At 48.0% G+C, this 25,741-nt stretch overlaps 1 protein-coding gene across 1 annotated transcript in view; it reads left to right on the plus strand.

Annotated features, from left to right (window-relative positions):
* Positions 1-25,741, plus strand: part of PECAM1 (platelet and endothelial cell adhesion molecule 1) — a 76,898-nt gene that overhangs the window by 18,358 nt on the left and 32,799 nt on the right. The window contains exons 8-13 of the mRNA XM_075351495.1: positions 4,737-5,024; positions 5,310-5,417; positions 6,566-6,593; positions 6,687-6,739; positions 8,381-8,440; positions 8,527-8,595. Coding sequence (XP_075207610.1) covers positions 4,737-5,024; positions 5,310-5,417; positions 6,566-6,593; positions 6,687-6,739; positions 8,381-8,440; positions 8,527-8,595 — 606 coding nt within the window. The remainder of the gene's footprint in view (positions 1-4,736; positions 5,025-5,309; positions 5,418-6,565; positions 6,594-6,686; positions 6,740-8,380; positions 8,441-8,526; positions 8,596-25,741) is intronic.

Here is a 25,741-nt window from a genome sequence, read left to right on the forward strand (position 1 = left end):
GGCTGCAGTGCTATCTATGGAAGACAGAAATACTAACACTGACCACAGGCTGCAGTGCTATCTATGGAAGACAGAAACACTAACAATGACCACAGGCTGCAGTGCTATCTATGGAAGACAGAAACACTAACACTGACCACAGGCTGAAGTGCTATCTATGGAAGACAGAAACACTAACAATTACCACAGGCTGCAGTGCTATCTATGGAAGACAGAAACACTAACAATGACCACAGGCTGCAGTGCTATCTATGGAAGACAGAAACACTAACAATGACCACAGGCTGCAGTGCTATCTATGGAAGACAGAAATACTAACACTGACCACAGGCTGCAGGGCTATCTATGGAAGACAGAAACACTAACAATGACCACAGGCTGCAGTGCTATCTATGGAAGACAGAAATACTAACACTGACCACAGGCTGCAGGGCTATCTATGGAAGACAGAAACACTAACAGTGACCACAGGGCTGCAGTGCTATCTATGAAAGACAGAAACACTAACAATGACCCCAGGCTGCAATGCTATGTATGGAAGACAGAAACACTAACAATTACCACAGGCTGCAGTGCTATCTATGGACGACAGAAATACTAACACTGACCACAGGCTGCAGTGCTATCTATGGAAGACAGAAACACTAACAATGACCACAGGCTGCAGTGCTATCTATGGAAGGCAGAAACACTAACAATGACCACAGGCTGCAGTGCTATCTATGGAAGGCAGAAACACTAACAATGACCACAGGCTGCAGGGCTATCTATGGAAGACAGAAATACTAACACTGACCACAGGCTGCAGTGCTATCTATGGAAGACAGAAACACTAACAATGACCACAGGCTGCAGTGCTATCTATGGAAGACAGAAATACTAACACTGACCACAGGCTGCAGGGCTATCTATGGAAGACAGAAACACTAACAATGACCACAGGCTGCAGGGCTATCTATGGAAGGCAGAAACACTAACAATGACCACAGGCTGCAGTGCTATCTATGGAAGACAGAAACACTAACAATGACCCCAGGCTGCAATGCTATGTATGGAAGACAGAAACACTAATAATGACCAAAGACTACAGTTCTATCTATGGAAGACATAAACAATAACAATGACCACAGGCTGCAGTGCTATCTATGGAAGACAGAAACACTAACAATGACAACAGCCGGGAGGGCTAGCTATGGAAGACAGAAACACTAATAATGACAAAAGCCGGGAGGGCTAGCTATGGAAGACAGAAACACTAACAATGACCACAGGCTGCAGGGCTATCTATGGAAGATTGAAACACTAACAATGACCACAGGCTGCAGTGCTATCTATGGAAGGCAGAAACACTAACAATGACCACAGGCTGCAGGGCTATCTATGGAAGATTGAAACACTAACAATGACCACAGGCTGCAGTGCTATCTATGGAAGACAGAAACACTAACAATGACCACAGGCTGCAGTGCTATCTATGGAAGGCAGAAACACTAACAATGACCACAGGCTGCAGTGCTATCTATGGAAGACAGAAACACTAACAATGACCACAGGCTGCAGTGCTATCTATGGAAGACAGAAATACTAACACTGACCACAGGCTGAAGGGCTATCTATGGAAGACAGAAACACTAACAATGACCACAGGCTGCTGTCCTATCTATGGAAGACATAAACACTAACAATGACCACAGGCTGCAGGGCTATCTATGGAAGACAGAAACACTAACAATGACCACAGGCTGCAGTACAATCTATGGAAGACAGAAACACTAACAATGACCACAGGCTGCAGTGCTATCTATGGAAGACAGAAACACTAACAATGACCACAGGCTGCAGTGCTATCTATGGAAGACAGAAACACTAACAATGACCACAGGCTGCAGTGCTATCTATGGAAGACAGAAACACTAACAATGACCACAGGCTGCAGTGCTATCTATGGAAGACAGAAACACTAACACTGACCACAGGCTGAAGTGCTATCTATGGAAGAGAGAAACACTAACAATTACCACAGGCTGCAGTGCTATCTATGGAAGACAGAAACACTAACAATGACCACAGGCTGCAGGGCTATCTATGGAAGACATAAACACTAACAATGACCACAGGCTGCAGTGCTATCTATGGAAGGCAGAAACACTAACAATGACCACAGGCTGCAGGGCTATCTATGGAAGATTGAAACACTAACAATGACCACAGGCTGCAGTGCTATCTATGGAAGGCAGAAACACTAACAATGACCACAGGCTGCAGTGCTATCTATGGAAGGCAGAAATACTAACAATGACCACAGGCTGCAGTGCTATCTATGGAAGACAGAAACACTAACAATGACCACAGGCTGCAGTGCTATCTATGGAAGGCAGAAACACTAACAATGACCACAGGCTGCAGTGCTATCTATGGAAGGCAGAAACACTAACAATGACCACAGGCTGCAATGCTATGTATGGAAGACAGAAACACTAACAATGACCCCAGGCTGCAATGCTATGTATGGAAGACAGAAACACTAATAATGACCAAAGACTACAGTTCTATCTATGGAAGACATAAACAATAACAATGACCACAGGCTGCAGTGCTATCTATGGAAGACAGAAACACTAACAATGACAACAGCCGGGAGGGCTAGCTATGGAAGACAGAAACACTAATAATGACAAAAGCCGGGAGGGCTAGCTATGGAAGACAGAAACACTAACAATGACCACAGGCTGCAGGGCTATCTATGGAAGATTTAAACACTAACAATGACCACAGGCTGCAGTGCTATCTATGGAAGGCAGAAACACTAACAATGACCACAGGCTGCAGTGCTATCTATGGAAGGCAGAAACACTAACAATGACCACAGGCTGCAGGGCTATCTATGGAAGATTGAAACACTAACAATGACCACAGGCTGCAGTGCTATCTATGGAAGACAGAAACACTAACAATGACCACAGGCTGCAGTGCTATCTATGGAAGGCAGAAACACTAACAATGACCACAGGCTGCAGTGCTATCTATGGAAGACAGAAACACTAACAATGACCACAGGCTGCAGTGCTATCTATGGAAGACAGAAATACTAACACTGACCACAGGCTGAAGGGCTATCTATGGAAGACAGAAACACTAACAATGACCACAGGCTGCAGTGCTATCTATGGAAGACATAAACACTAACAATGACCACAGGCTGCAGGGCTATCTATGGAAGACAGAAACACTAACAATGACCACAGGCTGCAGTACTATCTATGGAAGACAGAAACACTAACAATGACCACAGGCTGCAGTGCTATCTATGGAAGACAGAAACACTAACAATGACCACAGGCTGCAGTGCTATCTATGGAAGACAGAAACACTAACAATGACCACAGGCTGCAGTGCTATCTATGGAAGACAGAAACACTAACAATGACCACAGGCTGCAGTGCTATCTATGGAAGACAGAAACACTAACACTGACCACAGGCTGAAGTGCTATCTATGGAAGACAGAAACACTAACAATTACCACAGGCTGCAGTGCTATCTATGGAAGACAGAAACACTAACAATGACCACAGGCTGCAGGGCTATCTATGGAAGACATAAACACTAACAATGACCACAGGCTGCAGTGCTATCTATGGAAGACATAAACACTAACAATGACCACAGGCTGCAGTGCTATCTATGGAAGACAGAAACACTAACAATGACCACAGGCTGCAGTACTATCTATGGAAGACAGAAACACTAACAATGACCACAGGCTGCAGTACTATCTATGGAAGACAGAAACACTAACAATGACCACAGGCTGCAGTACTATCTATGGAAGACAGAAACACTAACAATGACCACAGGCTGCAGTGCTATCTATGGAAGACAGAAACACTAACAATGACCACAGGCTGCAGTGCTATCTATGGAAGACAGAAACACTAACACTGACCACAGGCTGAAGTGCTATCTATGGAAGACAGAAACACTAACAATTACCACAGGCTGCAGTGCTATCTATGGAAGACAGAAACACTAACAATGACCACAGGCTGCAGGGCTATCTATGGAAGACAGAAACACTAACAATGACCACAGGCTGCAGTACTATCTATGGAAGACATAAACACTAACAATGACCACAGGCTGCAGTGCTATCTATGGAAGACATAAACACTAACAATGACCACAGGCTGCAGTGCTATCTATGGAAGACAGAAACACTAACAATGACCACAGGCTGCAGTGCTATCTATGGAAGACAGAAACACTAACAATGACCACAGGCTGCAGTACTATCTATGGAAGACAGAAACACTAACAATGACCACAGGCTGCAGTACTATCTATGGAAGACAGAAACACTAACAATGACCACAGGCTGCAGTGCTATCTATGGAAGACAGAAACACTAACAATGACCACAGGCTGCAGTACTATCTATGGAAGACAGAAACACTAACAATGACCACAGGCTGCAGTACTATCTATGGAAGACAGAAACACTAACAATGACCACAGGCTGCAGTGCTATCTGTGGAAGATAGAAACACTAACAATGACTACAGACTACATTGCTAATTATCTAACTACAGTAGATTTATATGGAGAGATATTGCTCCTGTCACATCCAAAGCTGCATTCCCGATTCTGAACTTTGTCGATTGGAGTGATGAGCGCTGACTGAGCTGTGGATGTAGCTGGAGCAGACGCCACATCTATCCCCTTTCTTGTCTCCTGCAGTCCCCATTAGCGGTGCTTATCTGAAAATCATTCCGTCCGATGGTGATGTGGAGGAGGGCTCCAATCTGACCCTGTTGTGTATGGTGGAGATGGGGACGCTGCCAATCACCTTCCTGTTCTACAGAAAGAAGGGCCCTGAGATGCTTCTGCAGAACGTGACGGAGAAGAAAAACCCCTTCTCAGTACACCAACTGCCAAAATTCAGCAAGCAGGAGGACGGCGCCTATTTCTGCATTGCCTCCAACACGGCAAAGAAGGAGGTTCGGAGCAACACTAAAGAGGCCAGAGGTCAGGAAGCGGCTAAAATAATGGGGTACATGGGGGTGACCAGGGGTTGGGGCATCACATCCGTCCTCCGCTGCACTCTGCTGCCCTCCTGGGGTGGTCTAGGTGGTAACGGATCCTAGTAGACAGATGTGGGATCCTCAGGGGCGGGAGCACCTCGGGTGCAACCTAAGGCCGGCCCCTATTGCTCCTGATGTGCCCGCCCCTGAGGGCCATCCATCATTGGGTGTCACACCAGCAGGACACCCTGTATCTGGGGGTCTCACTTTTGTATTTTGCCTCTTTTAGCGTTCCTCGCCACCTGGAAGAAGGGGGTCATTGGCTCTTTTGTCCTACTGATCGTCCTAGCCGCCACCGCCATCTGCGCATACCTGCACATGGACAAGAAGAAAAAGGGTAAAGACGTCTGGCGGTCTAGAGTAAGGGTTAGTGATAAGATCCCTGGTGGTCTAGAGTAAGGGTTAGTGATAAGATCCCTGGTGGTCTAGAGTAAGGGTTAGTGATAACATCCCTGGTGGTCTAGAGTAAGGGTTAGTGATAACGTCCCTGGTGGTCTAGAGTAAGGGTTAGTGATAAGATCCCTGGTGGTCTAGAGTAAGGGTTAGTGATAACATCCCTGGTGGTCTAGAGTAAGGGTTAGTGATAACATCCCTGGTGGTCTAGAGTAAGGGTTAGTGATAACGTCCCTGGTGGTCTAGAGTAAGGGTTAGTGATAAGATCCCTGGTGGTCTAGAGTAAGGGTTAGTGATAACATCCCTGGTGGTCTAGAGTAAGGGTTAGTGATAACATCCCTGGTGGTCTAGAGTAAGGGTTAGTGATAACATCCCTGGTGGTCTAGAGTAAGGGTTAGTGATAATGTCCCTGGTGGTCTAGAGTAAGGGTTAGTAATAACATACCTGGTGGTCTAGAGTAAGGGTTAGTGATAACGTCCCTGGTGGTCTAGAGGAAGGGTTAGTGATAACATCCCTGGTGGTCTAGAGTAAGGGTTAGTGATAACATCCCTGGTGGTCTAGAGTAAGGGTTAGTAATAACATACCTGGTGGTCTAGAGTAAGGGTTAGTGATAACGTCCCTAGTGGTCTAGAGTAAGGGTTAGTGATAACGTCCCTGGTGGTCTAGAGTAAGGGTTAGTAATAACATACCTGGTGGTCTAGAGTAAGGGTTAGTGATAACGTCCCTGGTGGTCTAGAGTAAGGGTTAGTGATAACGTCCCTGGTGGTCTAGAGTAAGGGTTAGTGATAACATCCCTGGTGGTCTAGAGTAAGGGTTAGTGATAACGTCCCTGGTGGTCTAGAGTAAGGGTTAGTGATAACGTCCCTGGTGGTCTAGAGTAAGGGTTAGTAATAACATACCTGGTGGTCTAGAGTAAGGGTTAGTGATAACGTCCCTGGTGGTCTAGAGTAAGGGTTAGTGATAACGTCCCTGGTGGTCTAGAGTAAGGGTTAGTGATAACATCCCTGGTGGTCTAGAGTAAGGGTTAGTGATAACGTCCCTGGTGGTCCAGGTTTGTGAAGGTTCTTGCTTAATTTCTCTTTTTTCTTGCAGGCACCACCATCACCTCGGAGAAGAGCAGGTAGGCGGCACCATTACGGCTGCTCCCATCACTGGTCATGGGGGGGTCCGCACAATGCACTAAACCTGAGGGTCTCTTCTCTGTAATAAACAGATCATCAAAGCCCCAAACCACAAACAATGAGAAGCCGGCGGTGGAGATGAAAGGTAAGAAAGCGGAAGGCGGCGACATCAGACCCTCATCTAATGGAATGTCTTCTACCGCAGTCACCTCCAGAGCGGCGCTCACTATTCTGCTGTTACATTGTCATCCTCCAGTCACCTCCAGAGCTGCACTCACTATTTTGCTGTTACATCATGTCTTATCCATCAGTCACCTCCAGAGCTGCGCTCACTATTCTGCTGTTACATTGTGTCTTATTCTCCAGTCACCTCCAGCGCTGCAGTCACTATTCTGCTGTTACATCATGTCTTATCCATCAGTCACCTCCAGAGCTGCGCTCACTATTCTGCTGTTACATCATGTCTTATCCTCCAGTCACCTCCAGAGCTGCACTCACTATTCTGTTGTTACATCATGTCTTATCCTCCAGTCACCTCCAGAGCTGCACTCACTATTCTGCTGTTACATCATGTCTTATCCTCCAGTCACCTCCAGAGCTGCACTCACTATTCTGCTGTTACATCATGTCTTATGCATCAGTCACCTCCAGAGCAGCAGTCACTATTCTGCTGTTACATCATGTCTTATCCTCCAGTCACCTCCAGAGCTGCAGTCACTATTCTGCTGTTACATCATGTCTTATCCTCCAGTAACCTCCAGAGCTGCACTCACTATTCTGCTGTTACATCATGTCTTATCCTCCAGTCACCTCCAGAGCTGCACTCACTATTCTGCTGTTACATCATGTCTTATCCTCCAGTCACCTCCAGAGCTGCAGTCACTATTCTGCTGTTACATCATGTCTTATCCTCCAGTCACCTCCAGAGCTGCACTCACTATTCTGCTGTTACATCATGTCTCATCCTCCAGTCACCTCCAGAGCTGCAGTCACTATTCTGCTGTTATATCATGTCTTATGCTCCAGTCACCTCCAGAACTGCAGTCACTATTCTGCTGTTACATCGTGTCTTATCCTCCAGTCACCTCCAGAGCGGCGCTCACTATTCTGCTGTTACATCATGTCTTATCCATCAGTCACCTCCAGAGCTGCAGTCACTATTCTGCTGTAACATCATGTCTTATCCTCCAGTCACCTCCAGAGCTGCACTGACTATTCTGCTGTTACATCATGTCTTATCCTCCAGTCACCTCCAGAGCTGCACTCACTATTCTGCTGTTACATCATGTCTTATCCATCAGTCACCTCCAGAGCTGCAGTCACTATTCTGCTGTTACATCATGTCTTATCCTCCAGTCACCTCCAGAGCTGCAGTCACTATTCTGCTGTTACATTGTGTCTTATCCTCCAGTCACCTCCAGAGCTGCAGTCACTATTCTGCTGTTACACCGTGTCTTATCCTCCAGTCACCTCCAGAACTGCAGTCACTATTCTGCTGTTACATCGTGTCTTATCCTCCAGTCACCTCCAGAGCTGCACTCACTATTCTGCTGTTAAATCATGTCTTATCCTCCAGTCACCTCCAGAGCTGCGCTCACTGTTCTGCTGTTACATCGTGTCTTATCCTCCAGAGCTCAGCTGCGCTCACTGTTCTGCTGTTACGTCGTATCTCATCCTCCAGTCATCTCCAGAGCTGTGCTCACTGTTCAGCTGTTACGTCGTGTGTTATCCTTCAGTCACCTCCAGAGCTGCGCTCACTGTTCTGCTGTTACGTTGTGTCTTATAGCAGGTAGTGTGGAGGTTGCTGATGAGCTGCAGGATGTGAAGGCGGTGGAGGAGAGCACAGGTAAGGGGGTGCTGGGCGCAGTAGTCCGGCAGTCAGTCCCGTGTGCACATGCAGCGTTATGTCACCATGTTGTATTTTTCATGCAGGAAACAATCAGCACAATCCCGAGGTGGAGCCGACAGCGGCCGACGGGGCCGGTCCTCACCCCAACCAAGGTGACCCCAATAATGAGGAGCTCCTATACAATACTAATTACTGCATACGGGGATACATTGTATACTGTATGGGGGATATATAGGGGGAGGCACTGTATACTATATAAGGGATGCACTATATAGGGGTATGCACTGTGTGCTGTATAAGGAATGCACTATATAGGGGTATGCACTGTATACTATATAAGGGATGCACTATATAGGGGTATGCACTGTACGCTGTATAAGGGATGCACTATATAGGGGTATGCACTGTATGCTGTATAAGGGATGCACTATATAGGGGTATGCACTGTACGCCGTATAAGGGATGCACTATATAGGGGTATGCACTGTATACTATATAAGAGATGCACTATATAGGGGTATGCACTGTATGCTGTATAAGCGATGCACTATATAGGGGTATGCACTGTATACTATATAAGGAATGCACTATATAGGGGTATGCACTATACGCTGTATAAGGGATGCACTATATAGGGGTATGCACTGTACGCTGTATAAGGGATGCACTATATAGGGGTATGCACTGTATGCTGTATAAGGGATGCACTATATAGGGGGATGCACTGTATGCTGTATAAGGGATGCACTATATAGGGGGAGGCACTGTATACTATATAAGGGATGCACTATATAGGGGTATGCACTGTGTGCTGTATAAGGGATGCACTATATAGGGGTATGCACTGTATACTATATAAGGGATGCACTATATAGGGGTATGCACTGTACGCTGTATAAGGGATGCACTATATAGGGGTATGCACTGTATGCTGTATAAGGGATGCACTATATAGGGGTATGCACTGTACGCCGTATAAGGGATGCACTATATAGGGGTATGCACTGTATACTATATAAGAGATGCACTATATAGGGGTATGCACTGTATTCTGTATAAGGGATGCACTATATAGGGGTATGCACTATACGCTGTATAAGGGATGCACTATATAGGGGTATGCACTGTACACTGTATAAGGGATGCACTATATAGGGGTATGCACTGTATGCTGTATAAGGGATGCACTATATAGGGGGATGCACTGTATGCTGTATAAGGGATGCACTATATAGGGGTATGCACTGTATACTATATAAGAGATGCACTATATAGGGGTATGCACTGTATGCTGTATAAGGGATGCACTATATAGGGGGGTGCACTGTACGCTGTATAAGGGATGCACTATATAGGGGGATGCACTGTACGCTGTATAAGGGATGCACTATATAGGGGATGCACTGTACGCTGTATAAGGGATGCACTATATAGGGGGTATGCACTGTATACTATATAAGGGATGCACTATATAGGGGAATGCACTGTATGCTGTATAAGGGATGCACTATATAGGGGTATGCACTGTATGCTGTATAAGGGATGCACTATATAGGGGTATGCACTGTATACTATATAAGGGACGCACTATATAGGGGGATGCACTGTATGCTGTATAAGGGATGCACTATATAGGGGTATGCACTGTACGCTGTATAAGGGATGCACTATATAGGGCACTGTACGCTGTATAAGGGATGCACTATATAGGGGTATGCACTGTACGCTGTATAAGGGATCCACTATATAGGGGTATGCACTGTATGCTGTATAAGGGATACACTATATAGGGGTATGCACTGTGTGCTGTATAAGGGATGCACTATATAGGGGGATGCACTGTATGCTGTATAAGGGATGCACTATATAGGGGTATGCACTGTACGCTGTGTAAGGGATGCACTATATAGGGGTATGCACTGTACGCTGTATAAGGGATGCACTATTTAGGGGGATGCACTGTATACTGTATAAGGGATGCACTATATAGGGGGATACACTGTACGCTGCATAAGGGATGCACTATATAGGGGTATGCACTGTACGCTGTATAAGGGATGCACTATATAGGGGTATGCACTGTACGCTGTATAAGGGATGCACTATATAGGGGATGCACTTTACGCTGTATAAGGGATGCACTATATAGGGAGATGCACTGTACGCTGTATAAGGGATGCACTATATAGGGGTATGCACTGTATGCTGTATAAGGGATGCACTATATAGGGGTATGCACTGTACGCTGTATAAGGGATGCACTATATAGGGGGATGCACTGTATGCTGTATAAGGGATACACTATATAGGGGTATGCACTGTGTGCTGTATAAGGGATGCACTATATAGGGGGATGCACTGTACGCTGTATAAGGGATACACTATATAGGGGGATGCACTGTACGCTGTATAAGGGATGCACTATATAGGGGGATGCACTGTACGCTGTATAAGGGATGCACTATATAGGGGTATGCACTGTACGCTGTATAAGGGATGCACTATATAGGGGGTATGCACTGTACGCTGTATAAGGGATGCACTATATAGGGGGATGCACTGTACGCTGTATAAGGGATGCACTATATAGGGGGATGCACTGTATGCTGTATAAGTGATGCACTATATAGGGGTATGCACTGTATGCTGTATAAGGGATGCACTATATAGGGGTATGCACTGTACGCTGTATAAGGGATGCACTATATAGGGGTATGCACTGTATGCTGTATAAGGGATGCACTATATAGGGGTATGCACTGTGTGCTGTATAAGGGATGCACTATATAGGGGTATGCACTGTGTGCTGTGTAAGGGATGCACTATATAGGGGGTATGCACTGTACGCTGTATAAGGGATGCACTATATAGGGGTATGCACTGTATACTATATAAGGGATGCACTATATAGGGGCATGCACTGTATGCTGTATAAGGGATGCACTATATAGGCGGATGCACTGTACGCTGTGTAAGGGATGCACTATATAGGGGGATGCACTGTACGCTGTATAAGGGATGCACTATATAGGGGTATGCACTGTACGCTGTATAAGGGATGCACTATATAGGGGTATGCACTGTACGCTGTATAAGGGATACACTATATAGGGGGATGCACTGTACGCTGTATAAGGGATGCACTATATAGGGGTATGCACTGTATGCTGTATAAGGGATGCACTATATAGGGGGATGCACTGTACGCTGTGTAAGGGATGCACTATATAGGGGGATGCACTGTACGCTGTATAAGGGATGCACTATATAGGGGTATGCACTGTACGCTGTATAAGGGATGCACTATATAGGGGGATGCACTGTACGCTGTGTAAGGGATGCACTATATAGGGGTATGCACTGTATGCTGTATAAGGGATGCACTATATAGGGGGATGCACTGTACGCTGTATAAGGGATGCACTATATAGGGGTATGCACTGTATGCTGTATAAGGGATGCACTATACAGGGGTATGCACTGTATGCTGTATAAGGGATGCACTATATAGGGGAATGCACTGTTTGCTGTATAAGGGATGCACTATATAGGGGGATGCACTGTATGCTGTATAATAGATGCACTATATAGGGGTATGCACTGTATGCTGTATAAGGGATGCACTATATAGGGGGGATGCACTGTACGCTGTATAAGGGATGCACTATATAGGGGGATGCACTGTATACTATATAAGGGATGCACTATATAGGGGGATGCACTGTACGCTGTATAAGGGATGCGCTATGTAGGGGGATGCACTGTATGCTGTATAAGGGATGCACTATATAGGGGTATGCACTGTATGCTGTATAAGGGATGCGCTATATAGGGGGATGCACTGTACGCTGTATAAGGGATGCACTATATAGGGGTATGCACTGTACGCTGTATAAGGGATGCACTATATAGGGGTATGCACTGTACGCTGTATAAGGGATGCACTATACAGGGGAATGCACTGTACGCTGTATAAGGGATGCACTATATAGGGGTATGCACTGTATGCTGTATAAGGGATGCACTATATAGGGGTATGCACTGTATGCTGTATAAGGGATGCACTATATAGGGGTATGCACTGTATGCTGTATAAGGGATGCACTATATAGGGGGAGACACTGTACGCTGTATAAGGGATGCACTATATAGGGGTATGCACTGTATGCTGTATAAGGGATGCACTATATAGGGGGATGCACTGTACGCTGTATAAGGGATGCACTATATAGGGGTATGCACTGTATGCTGTATAAGGTATGCACTATATAGGGGTATGCACTGTACGCTGTATAAGGGATGCACTATATAGGGGTATGCACTGTTTGCTGTATAAGGTATGCACTATATAGGGGGATGCACTGTATGCTGTATAAGGGATGCACTATATAGGGGTATGCACTGTTTGCTGTATAAGGGATGCACTATATAGGGGGATGCACTGTATGCTGTATAAGGGGTGCACTATATAGGGGTATGCACTGTACGCTGTATAAGGGATGCACTATACAGGGGGATGCACTGTACGCTGAATAAGGTATGCACTATATAGGGGGGTGCACTGTACGCTGTATAAGGGATGCACTATATAGGGGGATGCACTGTACGCTGTATAAGGGATGCACTATATTGGGGGATGCACTGTACGCTGTATAAGGGATGCACTATATAGGGGGATGCACTGTACGCTGTATAAGGGATGCACTATATAGGGGTATGCACTGTATGCTGTATAAGGGATGCACTATATAGGGGTATGCACTGTATGCTGTATAAGAGATGGATTATATAGGGGGATGCACTGTACTCTGTATAAGGGATGCACTATATAGTGGGATGCACTGTACGCTGTATAAGGGATGCACTATATAGGGGTATGCACTGTACGCTGTATAAGGGATGCACTATATAGGGGGATGCACTGTACGCTGTGTAAGGGATGCACTATATAGGGGGATACACTGTACGCTGTATAAGGGATGCACTATATAGGGGGATGCACTGTACGCTGTATAAGGGATGCACTATATAGGGGGATACACTGTATGCTGTATAAGGGATGCACTATATAGGGGTATGCACTGTACGCTGTATAAAGGATGCACTATATAGGGGGATGCAATGTACGCTGTATAAGGGATGCACTATATAGGGGTATGCACTGTACGCTGTATAAGGGATGCACTATATAGGGGGATGCACTGTACGCTGTATAAGGGATACACTATATAGGGGGATGCACTGTACGCTGTATAAGGGATGCACTATATAGGGGGATGCACTGTATGCTGTATAAGGGATGCGCTATATAGGGGTATGCACTGTACGCTGTACAAGGGATGCACTATATAGGGGTATGCACTGTACGCTGTATAAGGGATGCACTATATAGGGGCATGCACTGTACGCTGTATAAGGGATGCACTATATAGGGGTATGCACTGTACGCTGTATAAGGGATGCACTATATAGGGGTATGCACTGTATGCTGTATAAGGGATGCACTATATAGGGGTATGCACTGTACGCTGTATAAGGGATGCACTATATAGGGGTATGCACTGTACGCTGTATAAGGGATGCACTATATAGGGGGATGCACTGTATGCTGTATAAGGGATGCACTATATAGGGGGATGCACTGTACGCTGTACAAAGGATGCACTATATAGGGGTATGCACTGTACGCTGTATAAGGGATGCACTATATAGAGGGATGCACTGTACGCTGTATAAGGGACGCACTATATAAGGGTATGCACTGTACGCTGTACAAGGGATGCACTATATAGGGGGATGCACTGTACGCTGTATAAGGGATGCACTATATAGGGGGATGCACTGTATGCTGTATAAGGGATGCGCTATATAGGGGGATGCACTGTATGCTGTATAAGGGATGCACTATATAGGGGGATGCACTGTATGCTGTATAAGGGATGCACTATATAGGGGGATGCACTGTTCGCTGTATAAGGGATGCACTATATAGGGGGATGCACTGTATGCTGTATAAGGGATGCGCTATATAGGGGTATGCACTGTACGCTGTATAAGGGATGCACTATATAGGGGGATGCACTGTTCGCTGTATAAGGAATGCACTATATAGGGGGATGCACTGTACGCTGTATAGGGGATGCACTATATAGGGGTATGCACTGTATGCTGTATAAGGGATGCACTATATAGGGGTATGCACTGTTCGCTGTATAAGGAATGCACTATATAGGGGGATGCACTGTACGCTGTATAAGGGATGCACTATATAGGGGTATGCACTGTATGCTGTATAAGGGATGCACTATATAGGGGGATGCACTGTACGCTGTGTAAGGGATGCACTATATAGGGGGATGCACTGTTCGCTGTATAAGGGATGCGCTATATAGGGGTATGCACTGTACGCTGTATAAGGGATGCACTATATAGGGGTATGCACTGTATGCTGTATAAGGGATGCACTATATAGGGGTATGCACTGTACGCTGTATAAGGGATGCACTATATAGGGGTATGCACTGTATGCTGTATAAGGGATGCACTATATAGGGGTATGCACTGTACGCTGTATGAGGGATGCACTATATAGGGGGATGCACTGTACGCTGTATAAGGGATGCACTATATAGGGGTATGCACTGTACGCTGTATAAGGGATGCACTATATAGGGGTATGCACTGCACGCTGTATAAGGGATGCACTATATAGGGGTATGCACTGTACGCTGTATAAGGGCTGCACTATATAGGGGGATGCACTGTTCGCTGTATAAGGAATGCACTATATAGGGGGATGCACTGTTCGCTGTATAAGGAATGCACTATATAGGGGGATGCACTGTACTCTGTATAAGGGATGCACTGTATAGGGGGATGCACTGTACGCTGTATAAGGGATGCACTATATAGGGGGATGCACTGTACGCTGTATAAGGAATGCACTATATAGGGGGATGCACTGTACGCTGTATAAGGAATGCACTATATAGGGGGATGCACTGTTCGTTGTATAAGGGATGCACTATATAGGGGGATGCACTGTTCGCTGTATAAGGGATGCGCTATATAGGGGTATGCACTGTATGCTGTATAAGGGATGCACTATATAGGGGTATGCACTGTATGCTGTATAAGGGATGCACTATATAGGGGTATGCACTGTACAGGGGCTGCAGTGACTGCGGCACTGGAGGAATCATAGTGAGATTTGTGGCTCGGGTCTCCGGGGAACGTTCTGGGGGTCCCGGTGGTGTTGTGCCGTACGCAGCTCTCCAGGAATGTCGGCTTCCTCTCTTGGGGTCTCTGAGCCAGGACTTCCTAGATGTGAGGCCGTGATTGGAGGCCGGATCCTCTGTGCGGTATTACCTGTAATGCACAGTACAACAATACCACATTGTGTCCTCCTCAGCTGCGAAGGTCATTAAACCGCCACCAGAAAATGTCCCAGGGAGGGAGGGCAACTCCTGCGCTGAGATACGAGGAGGCCCGGCTTACTGGATGGTATTACTATACAGACCCAGTGATAAAGTGGCACTGCTATGGTCCAAGGGAGCATCACATGATTGAGAACTGACTGTACCATCACCAGGATGGCTGTGGAGTTTAATTTCTTCTACAGCGAATCGCTTTACTATAGAGGCACTATTAAGGGGACACTATTCCCGGGAGTCACTGATATAGAGATCCCGGGACTTGGTGGCACTGCTATGGGGGCCCTGTTAAGAGCACATTGTGACCTGGCAGCTTTTTTATAGAACTATTAGCAGATCCCTCCGCATTGTTGGTATCTGTATAGGGACAATATTAATGAGATTGCGAAACTTGGTGGCACTGCTATGGGGGCCCTGTTAAGGGCATATTGTGACCTGGCAGCTTTTTTATGGAACTATTAGCAGAGCCCTCTGCATTGTTGGTATCTGTATACGGTCAATATTATTGGGATAGTGTAACTTGGTGGCACTGCTATGGGGGTCCTGTTAGGGGCAAGTTGTGAGCTGGCTGCACTTTTATACATCTATTAGAAGTGCCCTCTGTTTTGTTGGTATCTGTACAGGGACAATATTAATGAGATCGCGGAACTTGATGGCACTGCTATGGGGGTACTTTTAAGGGCACATTGTGACCTTGCAGCATTTTTATAGAACCATTAGCAGAGCCCTCTGCTTTGTATGTATTTCTATAGGGACAATATTAATGAGATTGTGCGACTTGGTGGCACTACTATGGGGGTACTGTTAAGGGCACATTGTGACCTGGTAGCATTTTTATAAAACAATTAGCAGAGCCCTTTGTATTGTGGGTATCTGTATAGGGACAATATTAAAGGGATTGTGTGACCTGGTGGCACTGCTATGGGGGTACTGTTGAGGGCACATTGTCACGCATTTTTATAGAAATATTAGCAGTACCCTTTTTGTGGTGCTATCTGTACAGGGACAATATTAAAGGGATTGTTTGGCTTTGTGGCACTGCTATGGGTGTACTGTTAAGGCCACAATGTGACATTACAGCACTTTTATAAAACAATTAGCAGAGCCCTCTGTATTGTGGGTATTTATAGAGGGACAATATTAAAGGGATTGTGTGACCTGGTGGCACTGCTATGGGGGTACTGTTAAGGGCACACTGTCATGGACTTTTATAGAAATATTAGCGGTACCCTTTGTTGTGGTGCTATCTATACAGGGTCAATATTAAAGGGATTGTGTGACTTTGTGGCACTGCTATGGGGGTACTTGTAAAGCCACAATGTGACCTTACAGCACTTTTATAAAACAATTAACAGAGCCCTCTGTTTTGGGGGTATCTGTACAGGGACAATATTAAATTGATTGTGTAACCTGGTGGCACTGCTATGGGGGTAATTATAAGGGCACATTTTGACCTTGCAGCACTTTTATATTACCCTTTTTTGTGGTGCTATCTGTATAGGGACAATATTAAAGGACACCTGTGACTTTGTGGCCCTCCTATGGGGACAGAGTTGGCAGGACCATCCCTTTATGCTAGCACTTCTATAGGAACAATGTTAAGGAGACCCTGAGACTTGGTGACCCCTATGAATTGTGGAGCTAGGGTTGGATTATGAGCTAGTTTTGAATGGAGTCAAAATTTCTAAAAATGAATGAGCTGGAAAAATAGAGCAGTTGTAGTGTTAAGGGATTGTGTCACTTTGAGGCACTGCTATTGGGGACAGCATTAGTGGATCCTGACACTATATGGAAGTGCTAGAGGATCCTGCCAGTTAATGTGATGGTTATGTAGGCAATGTTAAATAATCCTGGAACTTGATGGCACTGCTATGGGGACACTATTAGTGGATCTGTCACTATAGGGTACTGTTTTGGGAGCACTGATAAGGGATCCTGTCACTTTGTAGCACTGCTATGGAACAAGGTTAGTGAATCCTTTAACCTGGTGGCACCGCGATGGGGGTAATGTTAGGGCATCCTTTCACTTTTTGGTACTACTATAAGGGCACTGTTATGAAGACCTTTTAAATTAGTGGCATTAAATTAGATAATCATTACTGCTGTGACCTGAGGTCTTGGGAACCGTCTTCACCATCTTTCAGTCTTTGATGAACATCCACCATTCCATGCCAGCAGTTATAACGGTTGCCCCAGCCCCGCACCCATAGACCCATTATTCCATGCCAGCAGTTATAACGGTTGGCCCAGCTCAGCACCCATAGACCCACCATTCCATGCCAGCAGTTATAACGGTTGCCCTAGCCCCGCACCGATAGGCCTACCATTCCATGTGAGCAGTTATAACGGTTGGCCCAGCCCCGCACCCATAGACCCATCATTCCATGCCAGCAGTTATAACGGTTGCCCCAGCCCCGCACCCATAGACCCATCATTCCATGCGAGCAGTTATAACGGTTGCCCCAGCCCCGCACCCATAGACCCATCATTCCATGCCAGCAGTTATAACGGTTGCCCCAGCCCCGCACCCATAGACCCATCATTCCATGCCAGCAGTTATAACGGTTGCCCCAGCCCCGCACCCATAGACCCATCATTCCATGCGAGCAGTTATAACGGTTGCCCCAGCCCCGCACCCATAGACCCATCATTCCATGCCAGCAGTTATAACGGTTGGCCCAGTCCCGCAACTATAGCCCCAGTCCTGTCATCTACCACGGCCCGGTCAGGTTGGAGATGGCGCAGAGTCGTCATGGGAAGAGTTAAACTTCGCATTGTTTGTAAAGCTGCCGACGGGCGGACAGGAAGAGTGCGCGGCCCAGATAAGGGCGAGGATCTGTCTGGACGACAATACACACACATTGCGTGTTCCTAGATCCGAGGCCCGATACATCACAGGGCCCGGGGGGCCGGGACCACTCTGTAAACAGAGCGTATTCCAGAGCCTTCCCTGGAAAATGGAAACGCTAATAATAATCACAGTAACGGACCCCAGGTGGGGGGACGTGTATACTAATGCAACCGCACCACAGCTAACAGAGCTCAGGGCCCAAACACTGCCCTCCTCTCACTGGATCTGCTGCTCCCTGTTATCAACCATTTCAGGTAGAGCAGATGCAGAATACAATCTATAACTCCCTGTTATCTGCCAATCATTCCTGTATATGGGGTAGTCAGTAGAGACTCATGTGAATATCAGCTTACTGTAATGGGTAAACCCCCTACTAGTGTTCAGAAAGTGACCCACCCTCCATCCCCCATAACTGATGATACCATACTGTGCCATCCACAGTGTGCCCTCCATACAGTGCCATCCACAGTGTGCCCGCCATACAGTGCCATCCACAGTGTGCCCTCCATACAGTGCCATCCACAGTGTGCCCTCCATACAGTGCCATCCACAGTGTGCTCGCCATACAGTGCCATCCACAGTGTGCCCGCCATACAGTGCCATCCACAGTGTGCTCGCCATACAGTGCCATCCACAGTGTGTCCGCCATACAGTGCCATCCACAGTGTGCCCGCCATACAGTGCCATCCCCAGTGTGCCCGCCATACAGTGCCATCCACAGTGTGTCCGCCATACAGTGCCATCCCCAGTGTGCCCGCCATACAGTGCCATCCACAGTGTGCTCACCATACAGTGCCATCCACAGTGTGCCCGCCATACAGTGCCATCCGCTGTGTGCCCGCCATACAGTGCCATCCACAGTGTGCTCGCCATACAGTGCCATCCACAGTGTGCCCGCCATACAGTGCCATCCACAGTGTGCTCGCCATACAGTGCCATCCACAGTGTGCCCGCCATACAGTGCCATCCCCAGTGTGCTCGCCATACAGTGCCATCCGCAGTGTGCCCGCCTTACAGTGCCATCCACAGTGTGCTCACCATACAGTGCCATACGCAGTGTGCCCGCCATACAGTGCCATCCACAGTGTGCCCTCCATACAGTGCCATCCACAGTGTGCTCGCCATACAGTGCCATCCGCAGTGTGCCCGCCATACAGTGCCATCCACAGTGTGCTCGCCATACAGTGCCATCCACAGTGTGCTCGCCATACAGTGCCATCCGCAGTGTGCCCGCCATACAGTGCCATCCACAGTGTGCTCGCCATACAGTGCCATCCACAGTGTGCCCGCCATACAGTGCCATCCCCAGTGTGCCCTCCATACAGTGCCATCCACAGTGTGCTCGCCATACAGTGCCATCCGCAGTGTGCCCGCCATACAGTGCCATCCACAGTGTGCTCGCCATACAGTGCCATCCACAGTGTGCCCGCCATACAGTGCCATCCCCAGTGTGCCCGCCATACAGTGCCATCCACAGTGTGCTCACCATACAGTGCCATCCACAGTGTGCCCGCCATACAGTGCCATCCACTGTGTGCCCGCCATACAGTGCCATCCACAGTGTGCTCACCATACAGTGCCATCCACAGTGTGCTCGCCATACAGTGCCATCCACAGTGTGCCCGCCATACAGTGCCATCCACAGTGTGCTCGCCATACAGTGCCATCCGCAGTGTGCCCGCCATACAGTGCCATCCACAGTGTGCTCGCCATACAGTGCCATCCGCTGTGTGCCCTCAATACAGTGCCATCCGCAGTGTGCCCTCCATACAGTGCCATCCGCAGTGTATCTTCCATACAGTGCCATCCACAGTGTGCCCGCCATACAGTGCCATCCACAGTGTGCTCGCCATACAGTGCCATCCGCAGTGTGCCCTCCATACAGTGCCATCCGCCGTGTACCTGCCATACAGTGCCATCCGCAGTGTGCCCTCCATACAGTGCCATCTGCAGTGTGCCCTCCATACAGTGCCATCCGCAGTGTGCTCTCCATACAGTCCCATCCGCATTATGCCTTCCATACAGTGCCATCCGCAGTGCGCCCTCCATACAGTGCCATCTGCAGTGGGCCCTCCACACAGTGCCATCCGCAATGTGCCCTCTATACAGTGCCATCCGCAGTGGGCCCTCCATACAGTGCCATCCACAGTGTGCCATTTGCAGTGTGCCCTCCAAACAGTGCCATCCGCAGTGTGCCCTCCATGCAGTGCCATCCACAGTGTGCCCTCCATACAGTTCCATCTGCAGTGTGCCCTCCATACAATGCCATCCGCAGTGTGCCCTCCATACAGTGCCATCCACAGTGTGCCCTACATACAGTGCCATCCACAATGTGCCCTCCATACAGTGTCATCCACAGTGTGCCCTCCATACAGTGCCATGCACAGTGTGCCCTCCATAAGTGCCATCCACAGTGTGCCCTCGATACAATGCAATCCACATTGTGCCCTCCATACAGTGCCATCCACACTGTGCCCTCCATACAGTATGAGCAGCATAGTGCCCCCCATACAGTATGAGCAGCATTGTGCCCCCCATACAGTATGAGCAGCATTGTGCCCCCCATACAGTATGAGCAGCATTGTGCCCTCCATACAGTATGAGCGCATAGTGCCCCCCATACAGTATGAGCAGCATAGCGCCCCCCATACAGTATGAGCAGCATTGTGCCCCCCATACAGTATGAGCAGCATAGTGCCCCCCATACAGTGTTAATACACTGGAGTATGGGGGTTCCAATGATTACTACAATACAATGATTATAGGCACAGGATGGAGACGTCACTGATCTGCAGATGAGGGAAATTTGCAACTAATTTCTCAAAATTTCTCCAATTTGGAGTTTGTGCCTTGTGCAACAATCCCAGCACTTCCAGGCTCAGCTGAAAATCCAGAGATACTGCAGTCATGGGAGACAAGACCAGAGATGCTGCAGCCAGGGGAAACAATTCCAGAGACACTGCAGTCATGGGAGACAAGTCTGGAGATGCTGCAGCCATGGAAGACAAGACCGGAGACACTGCAGCCATGGGAAACAAGTCCAGAGACACTGCAGCCATGGAAGACAAGACCAGAGACACTGCAGTCATGGGAGACAAGTCTGGAGATGCTGCAGCCATGGAAGACAAGACCGGAGACACTGCAGCCATGGGAAACAAGTCCAGAGACACTGCAGCCATGGGAGACAAGTCTGGAGATGCTGCAGCCATGGGAGACAAGTCGAGAGATGCTGCAGTCGGGGAGACAAGACTGGAGATGCTGCAGCCATGGAAGACAAGACCAGAGACACTGCAGTCATGGGAGACAAGACTGGAGATGCTACAGCTATGGAAGACAAGTCAAGAGACACAGTAGCCATGGAGATAAGTGCAGAGACACTGCAGCTATGGGAGACAATTCTAGAGATGCTGTGTCCACGGGAGACAAGTCTGGAGATGCTGCAGTCATGGGAGACAAGTCCAGAGACGTTGCAGCCATGGGAGACAAGTCCAGAGACACCGCAGCCATGGGAGACAAGTTCAGGGATGCTGCAACCACTGGAGACACTACAAACATGGGAGACAAGTCTAGAGACACTGCAGTCATGGAGACAAGTCCGGAGACACTGCAGCCATGGGAGACAAGTCCAGAGACACTGCAGCCATGGGAGACAAGTCCAGAGATGCTGCAGCTATGGGAGACAAGTCAAGAGAAACTGCAGATGCCGCAGCCACGGGAAACACGACAGGAGATGCTGAATCCATGGGAGACAAGTCCGTAGATGCTACAGCCATTTGAGACAAGTCCTGAGACTTTTCAGAATTGAGAGCATGTTCAGATGATGCAGGCAGCTCACAGTAGCAAGAGGAACATGCTGGATTGTCTGAGACTCCAGACTGAAAAAATGAGGATGTGTTGAAAATGTAGTTTCCATTTTTCCATCATTTGCAGACCAGTAAGGTCTCCGTCCTGGGATCTCCATCATTTGCAGACCAGTAAGGTCTCTGTCCTGGGATCTCCATCATTTGCAGACCAGTAAGGTCTCTGTCCTGGGATCTCCATCATTTGCAGACCAGTAAGGTCTCCATCCTGGGATCTCCATCATTTTCAGAGCAGTAAGGTCTCCGTCCTGGGATCTCCATCATTTGCAGACCAGTAAGATCTCTGTCCTGGGATCTCCATCATTTGCAGACCAGTAAGGTCTCCATCCTGGGATCTCCATCATTTGCAGACCAGTAAGGTCTCTGTCCTGGGATCTCCATCATTTGCATACCAGTAAGGTCTCCGTCCTGGGATCTCCATCATTTGCAGACCAGTAAAGTCTCCGTCCTGGGAACTCCATCATTTGCAGACCAGTAAAGTCTCCGTCCTGGGATCTCCATCATTTGCAGACCAGTAAGGTCTCCATCCTGGGATCTCCATCATTTGCAGACCAGTAAGGTCTCCGTCCTGGGATCTCCATCATTTGCAGACCAGTAAGGTCTCCGTCCTGGGATCTCCATCATTTGCAGGCCAGTAAGGTCTCTGTCCTGGGATCTCCATCATTTGCATACCAGTAAGGTCTCCGTCCTGGGATCTCCATCATTTGCAGACCAGTAAGGTCTCCGTCCTGGGATCTCCATCATTTGCAGACCAGTAAGGTCTCCGTCCTGGGGTCTCCATCATTTGCAGACGAGTAAGGTCTCTGTCCTGGGATCTCCATCATTTGCAGACCAGTAAGGTCTCCGTCCTGAGATCTCCATCATTTGTAGACCAGTAAGGTCTCCGTCCTGGGATCTCAATCATTTGCAGACCAGTAAGGTCTCCGTCCTGGGGTCTCCATCATTTGCAGACCAGTAAGGTATCCGTCCTGGGATCTCCATCATTTGCAGACCAGTAAGGTCTCCGTCCTGGGGTCTCCATCATTTGCAGACCAGTAAGGTCTCCGTCCTGGGATCTCCATCATTTGCAGACCAGTAAGGTCTCCGTCCTGGGATCTCCATCATTTGCAGACCAGTAAGGTCTCCGTCCTGGGAACTCCATCATTTGCAGACCAGTAAGGTCTCCGTCCTGGGGTCTCCATCATTTGCAGACCAGTAAAGTCTCCGTCCTGGGATCTCCATCATTTGCAGACCAGTAAGGTCTCCGTCCTGGGATCTCCATCATTTGCAGGCCAGTAAGGTCTCCGTCCTGGGATCTCCATCATTTTCAGAGCAGTAAGGTCTCCGTCCTGGGATCTCCATCGTTTGCAGACCAGTAAGGTCTCCGTCCTGGGATCTCCATCATTTGCAGACCAGTAAGGTCTCCATCCTGGGATCTCCATCATTTGCAGACCAGTAAGGTCTCCGTCCTGGGATCTCCATCATTTGCATACCAGTAAGGTCTCCGTCCTGGGAACTCCATCATTTGCAGACCAGTAAGGTCTCCATCCTGGGATCTCCATCATTCGCAGAGCAGTAAGGTCTCCATCCTGGGATCTCCATCATTTGCATACCAGTAAAGTCTCCGTCCTGGGATCTCCATCATACCAGTAAGGTCTCCGTCCTGGGAGCTCCATCATTTGCAGACCAGTAAGGTCTCCGTCCTGGGATCTCCATCATTTGCAGACCAGTAAGGTCTCCGTCCTGGGATCTCCATCATTTGCAGATCAGTAAGGTCTCCGTCCTGGGATCTCCATCATTTACAGACCAGTAAGGTATCCGACCTAGGATCTCCATCATTTGCAGGCCAGTAAGGTCTCCGTCCTGGGATCTCCATCATTTGCAGATCAGTAAGGTCTCCGTCCTGGGATCTCCATCATTTACAGACCAGTAAGGTCTCCGTCCTAGGATCTCCATCATTTGCAGGCCAGTAAGGTCTCCGTCCTGGGATCTCCATCATTTTCAGAGCAGTAAGGTCTCCGTCCTGGGATCTCCATCGTTTGCAGACCAGTAAGGTCTCCGTCCTGGGATCTCCATCATTTGCAGACCAGTAAGGTCTCCATCCTGGGATCTCCATCATTTGCAGACCAGTAAGGTCTCCGTCCTGGGATCTCCATTATTTGCAGACCAGTAAGGTCTCTGTCCTGGGAACTCCATCATTTGCAGACCAGTAAGGTCTCCGTCCTGGGAACTCCATCATACCAGTAAGGTCTTCGTCCTGGGATCTCCATCATTTGCAGACCAGCAAGGTCTCCGTCCTGGGATCTCCATCATTTGCAGACCAGTAAGGTCTCCGTCCTAGGATCTCCATCATTTGCAGACCAGTAAGGTCTCCATCCTGGGATCTCCATCATTTGCAGACCAGTAAGGTCTCCATCCTGAGATCTCCATCATTCGCAGAGCAGTAAGGTCTCCATCCTGGGATCTCCATCATTTGCATACCAGTAAAGTCTCCGTCCTGGGATCTCCATCATACCAGTAAGGTCTCCGTCCTGGGAGCTCCATCATTTGCAGACCAGTAAGGTCTCCGTCCTGGGATCTCCATCATTTGCAGATCAGTAAGGTCTCCGTCCTGGGATCTCCATCATTTACAGACCAGTAAGGTCTCCGTCCTAGGATATCCATCATTTGCAGGCCAGTAAGGTCTCCGTCCTGGGATCTCCATCATTTTCAGAGCAGTAAGGTCTCCGTCCTGGGATCTCCATCATTTGCAGACCAGTAAGGTCTCCGTCCTGGGATCTCCATCATTTGCAGACCAGTAAGGTCTCTGTCCTGGGATCTCCATCATTTGTAGACCAGTAAGGTCTCCGTCCTGGGATCTCCATCATTTGCAGACCAGTAAGGTCTCCGTCCTGGGATCTCCATCATTTGCAGACCAGTAAGGTTTCCGTCCTGGGATCTCCATCATTTGTAGACCAGTAAGGTCTCCGTCCTGGGAGCTCCATCATTTGCAGAACAGTAAGGTCTCCGTCCTGGGATCTCCACTATTTGCAGACCAGAAAGGTCTCCGTCCTGGGATCTCCATCATTTGCAGACCAGTAAGGTCTCCGTCCTGGGATCTCCATCATTTGCAGACCAGTAAGGTCTCCGTCCTGGGATCTCCATCATTTGTAGACCACTAAGGTCTTCGTCCTGG

This window comes from Anomaloglossus baeobatrachus, chromosome 5, assembly GCF_048569485.1.
Source record: "Anomaloglossus baeobatrachus isolate aAnoBae1 chromosome 5, aAnoBae1.hap1, whole genome shotgun sequence".
NCBI lineage: Eukaryota > Metazoa > Chordata > Amphibia > Anura > Aromobatidae > Anomaloglossus > Anomaloglossus baeobatrachus.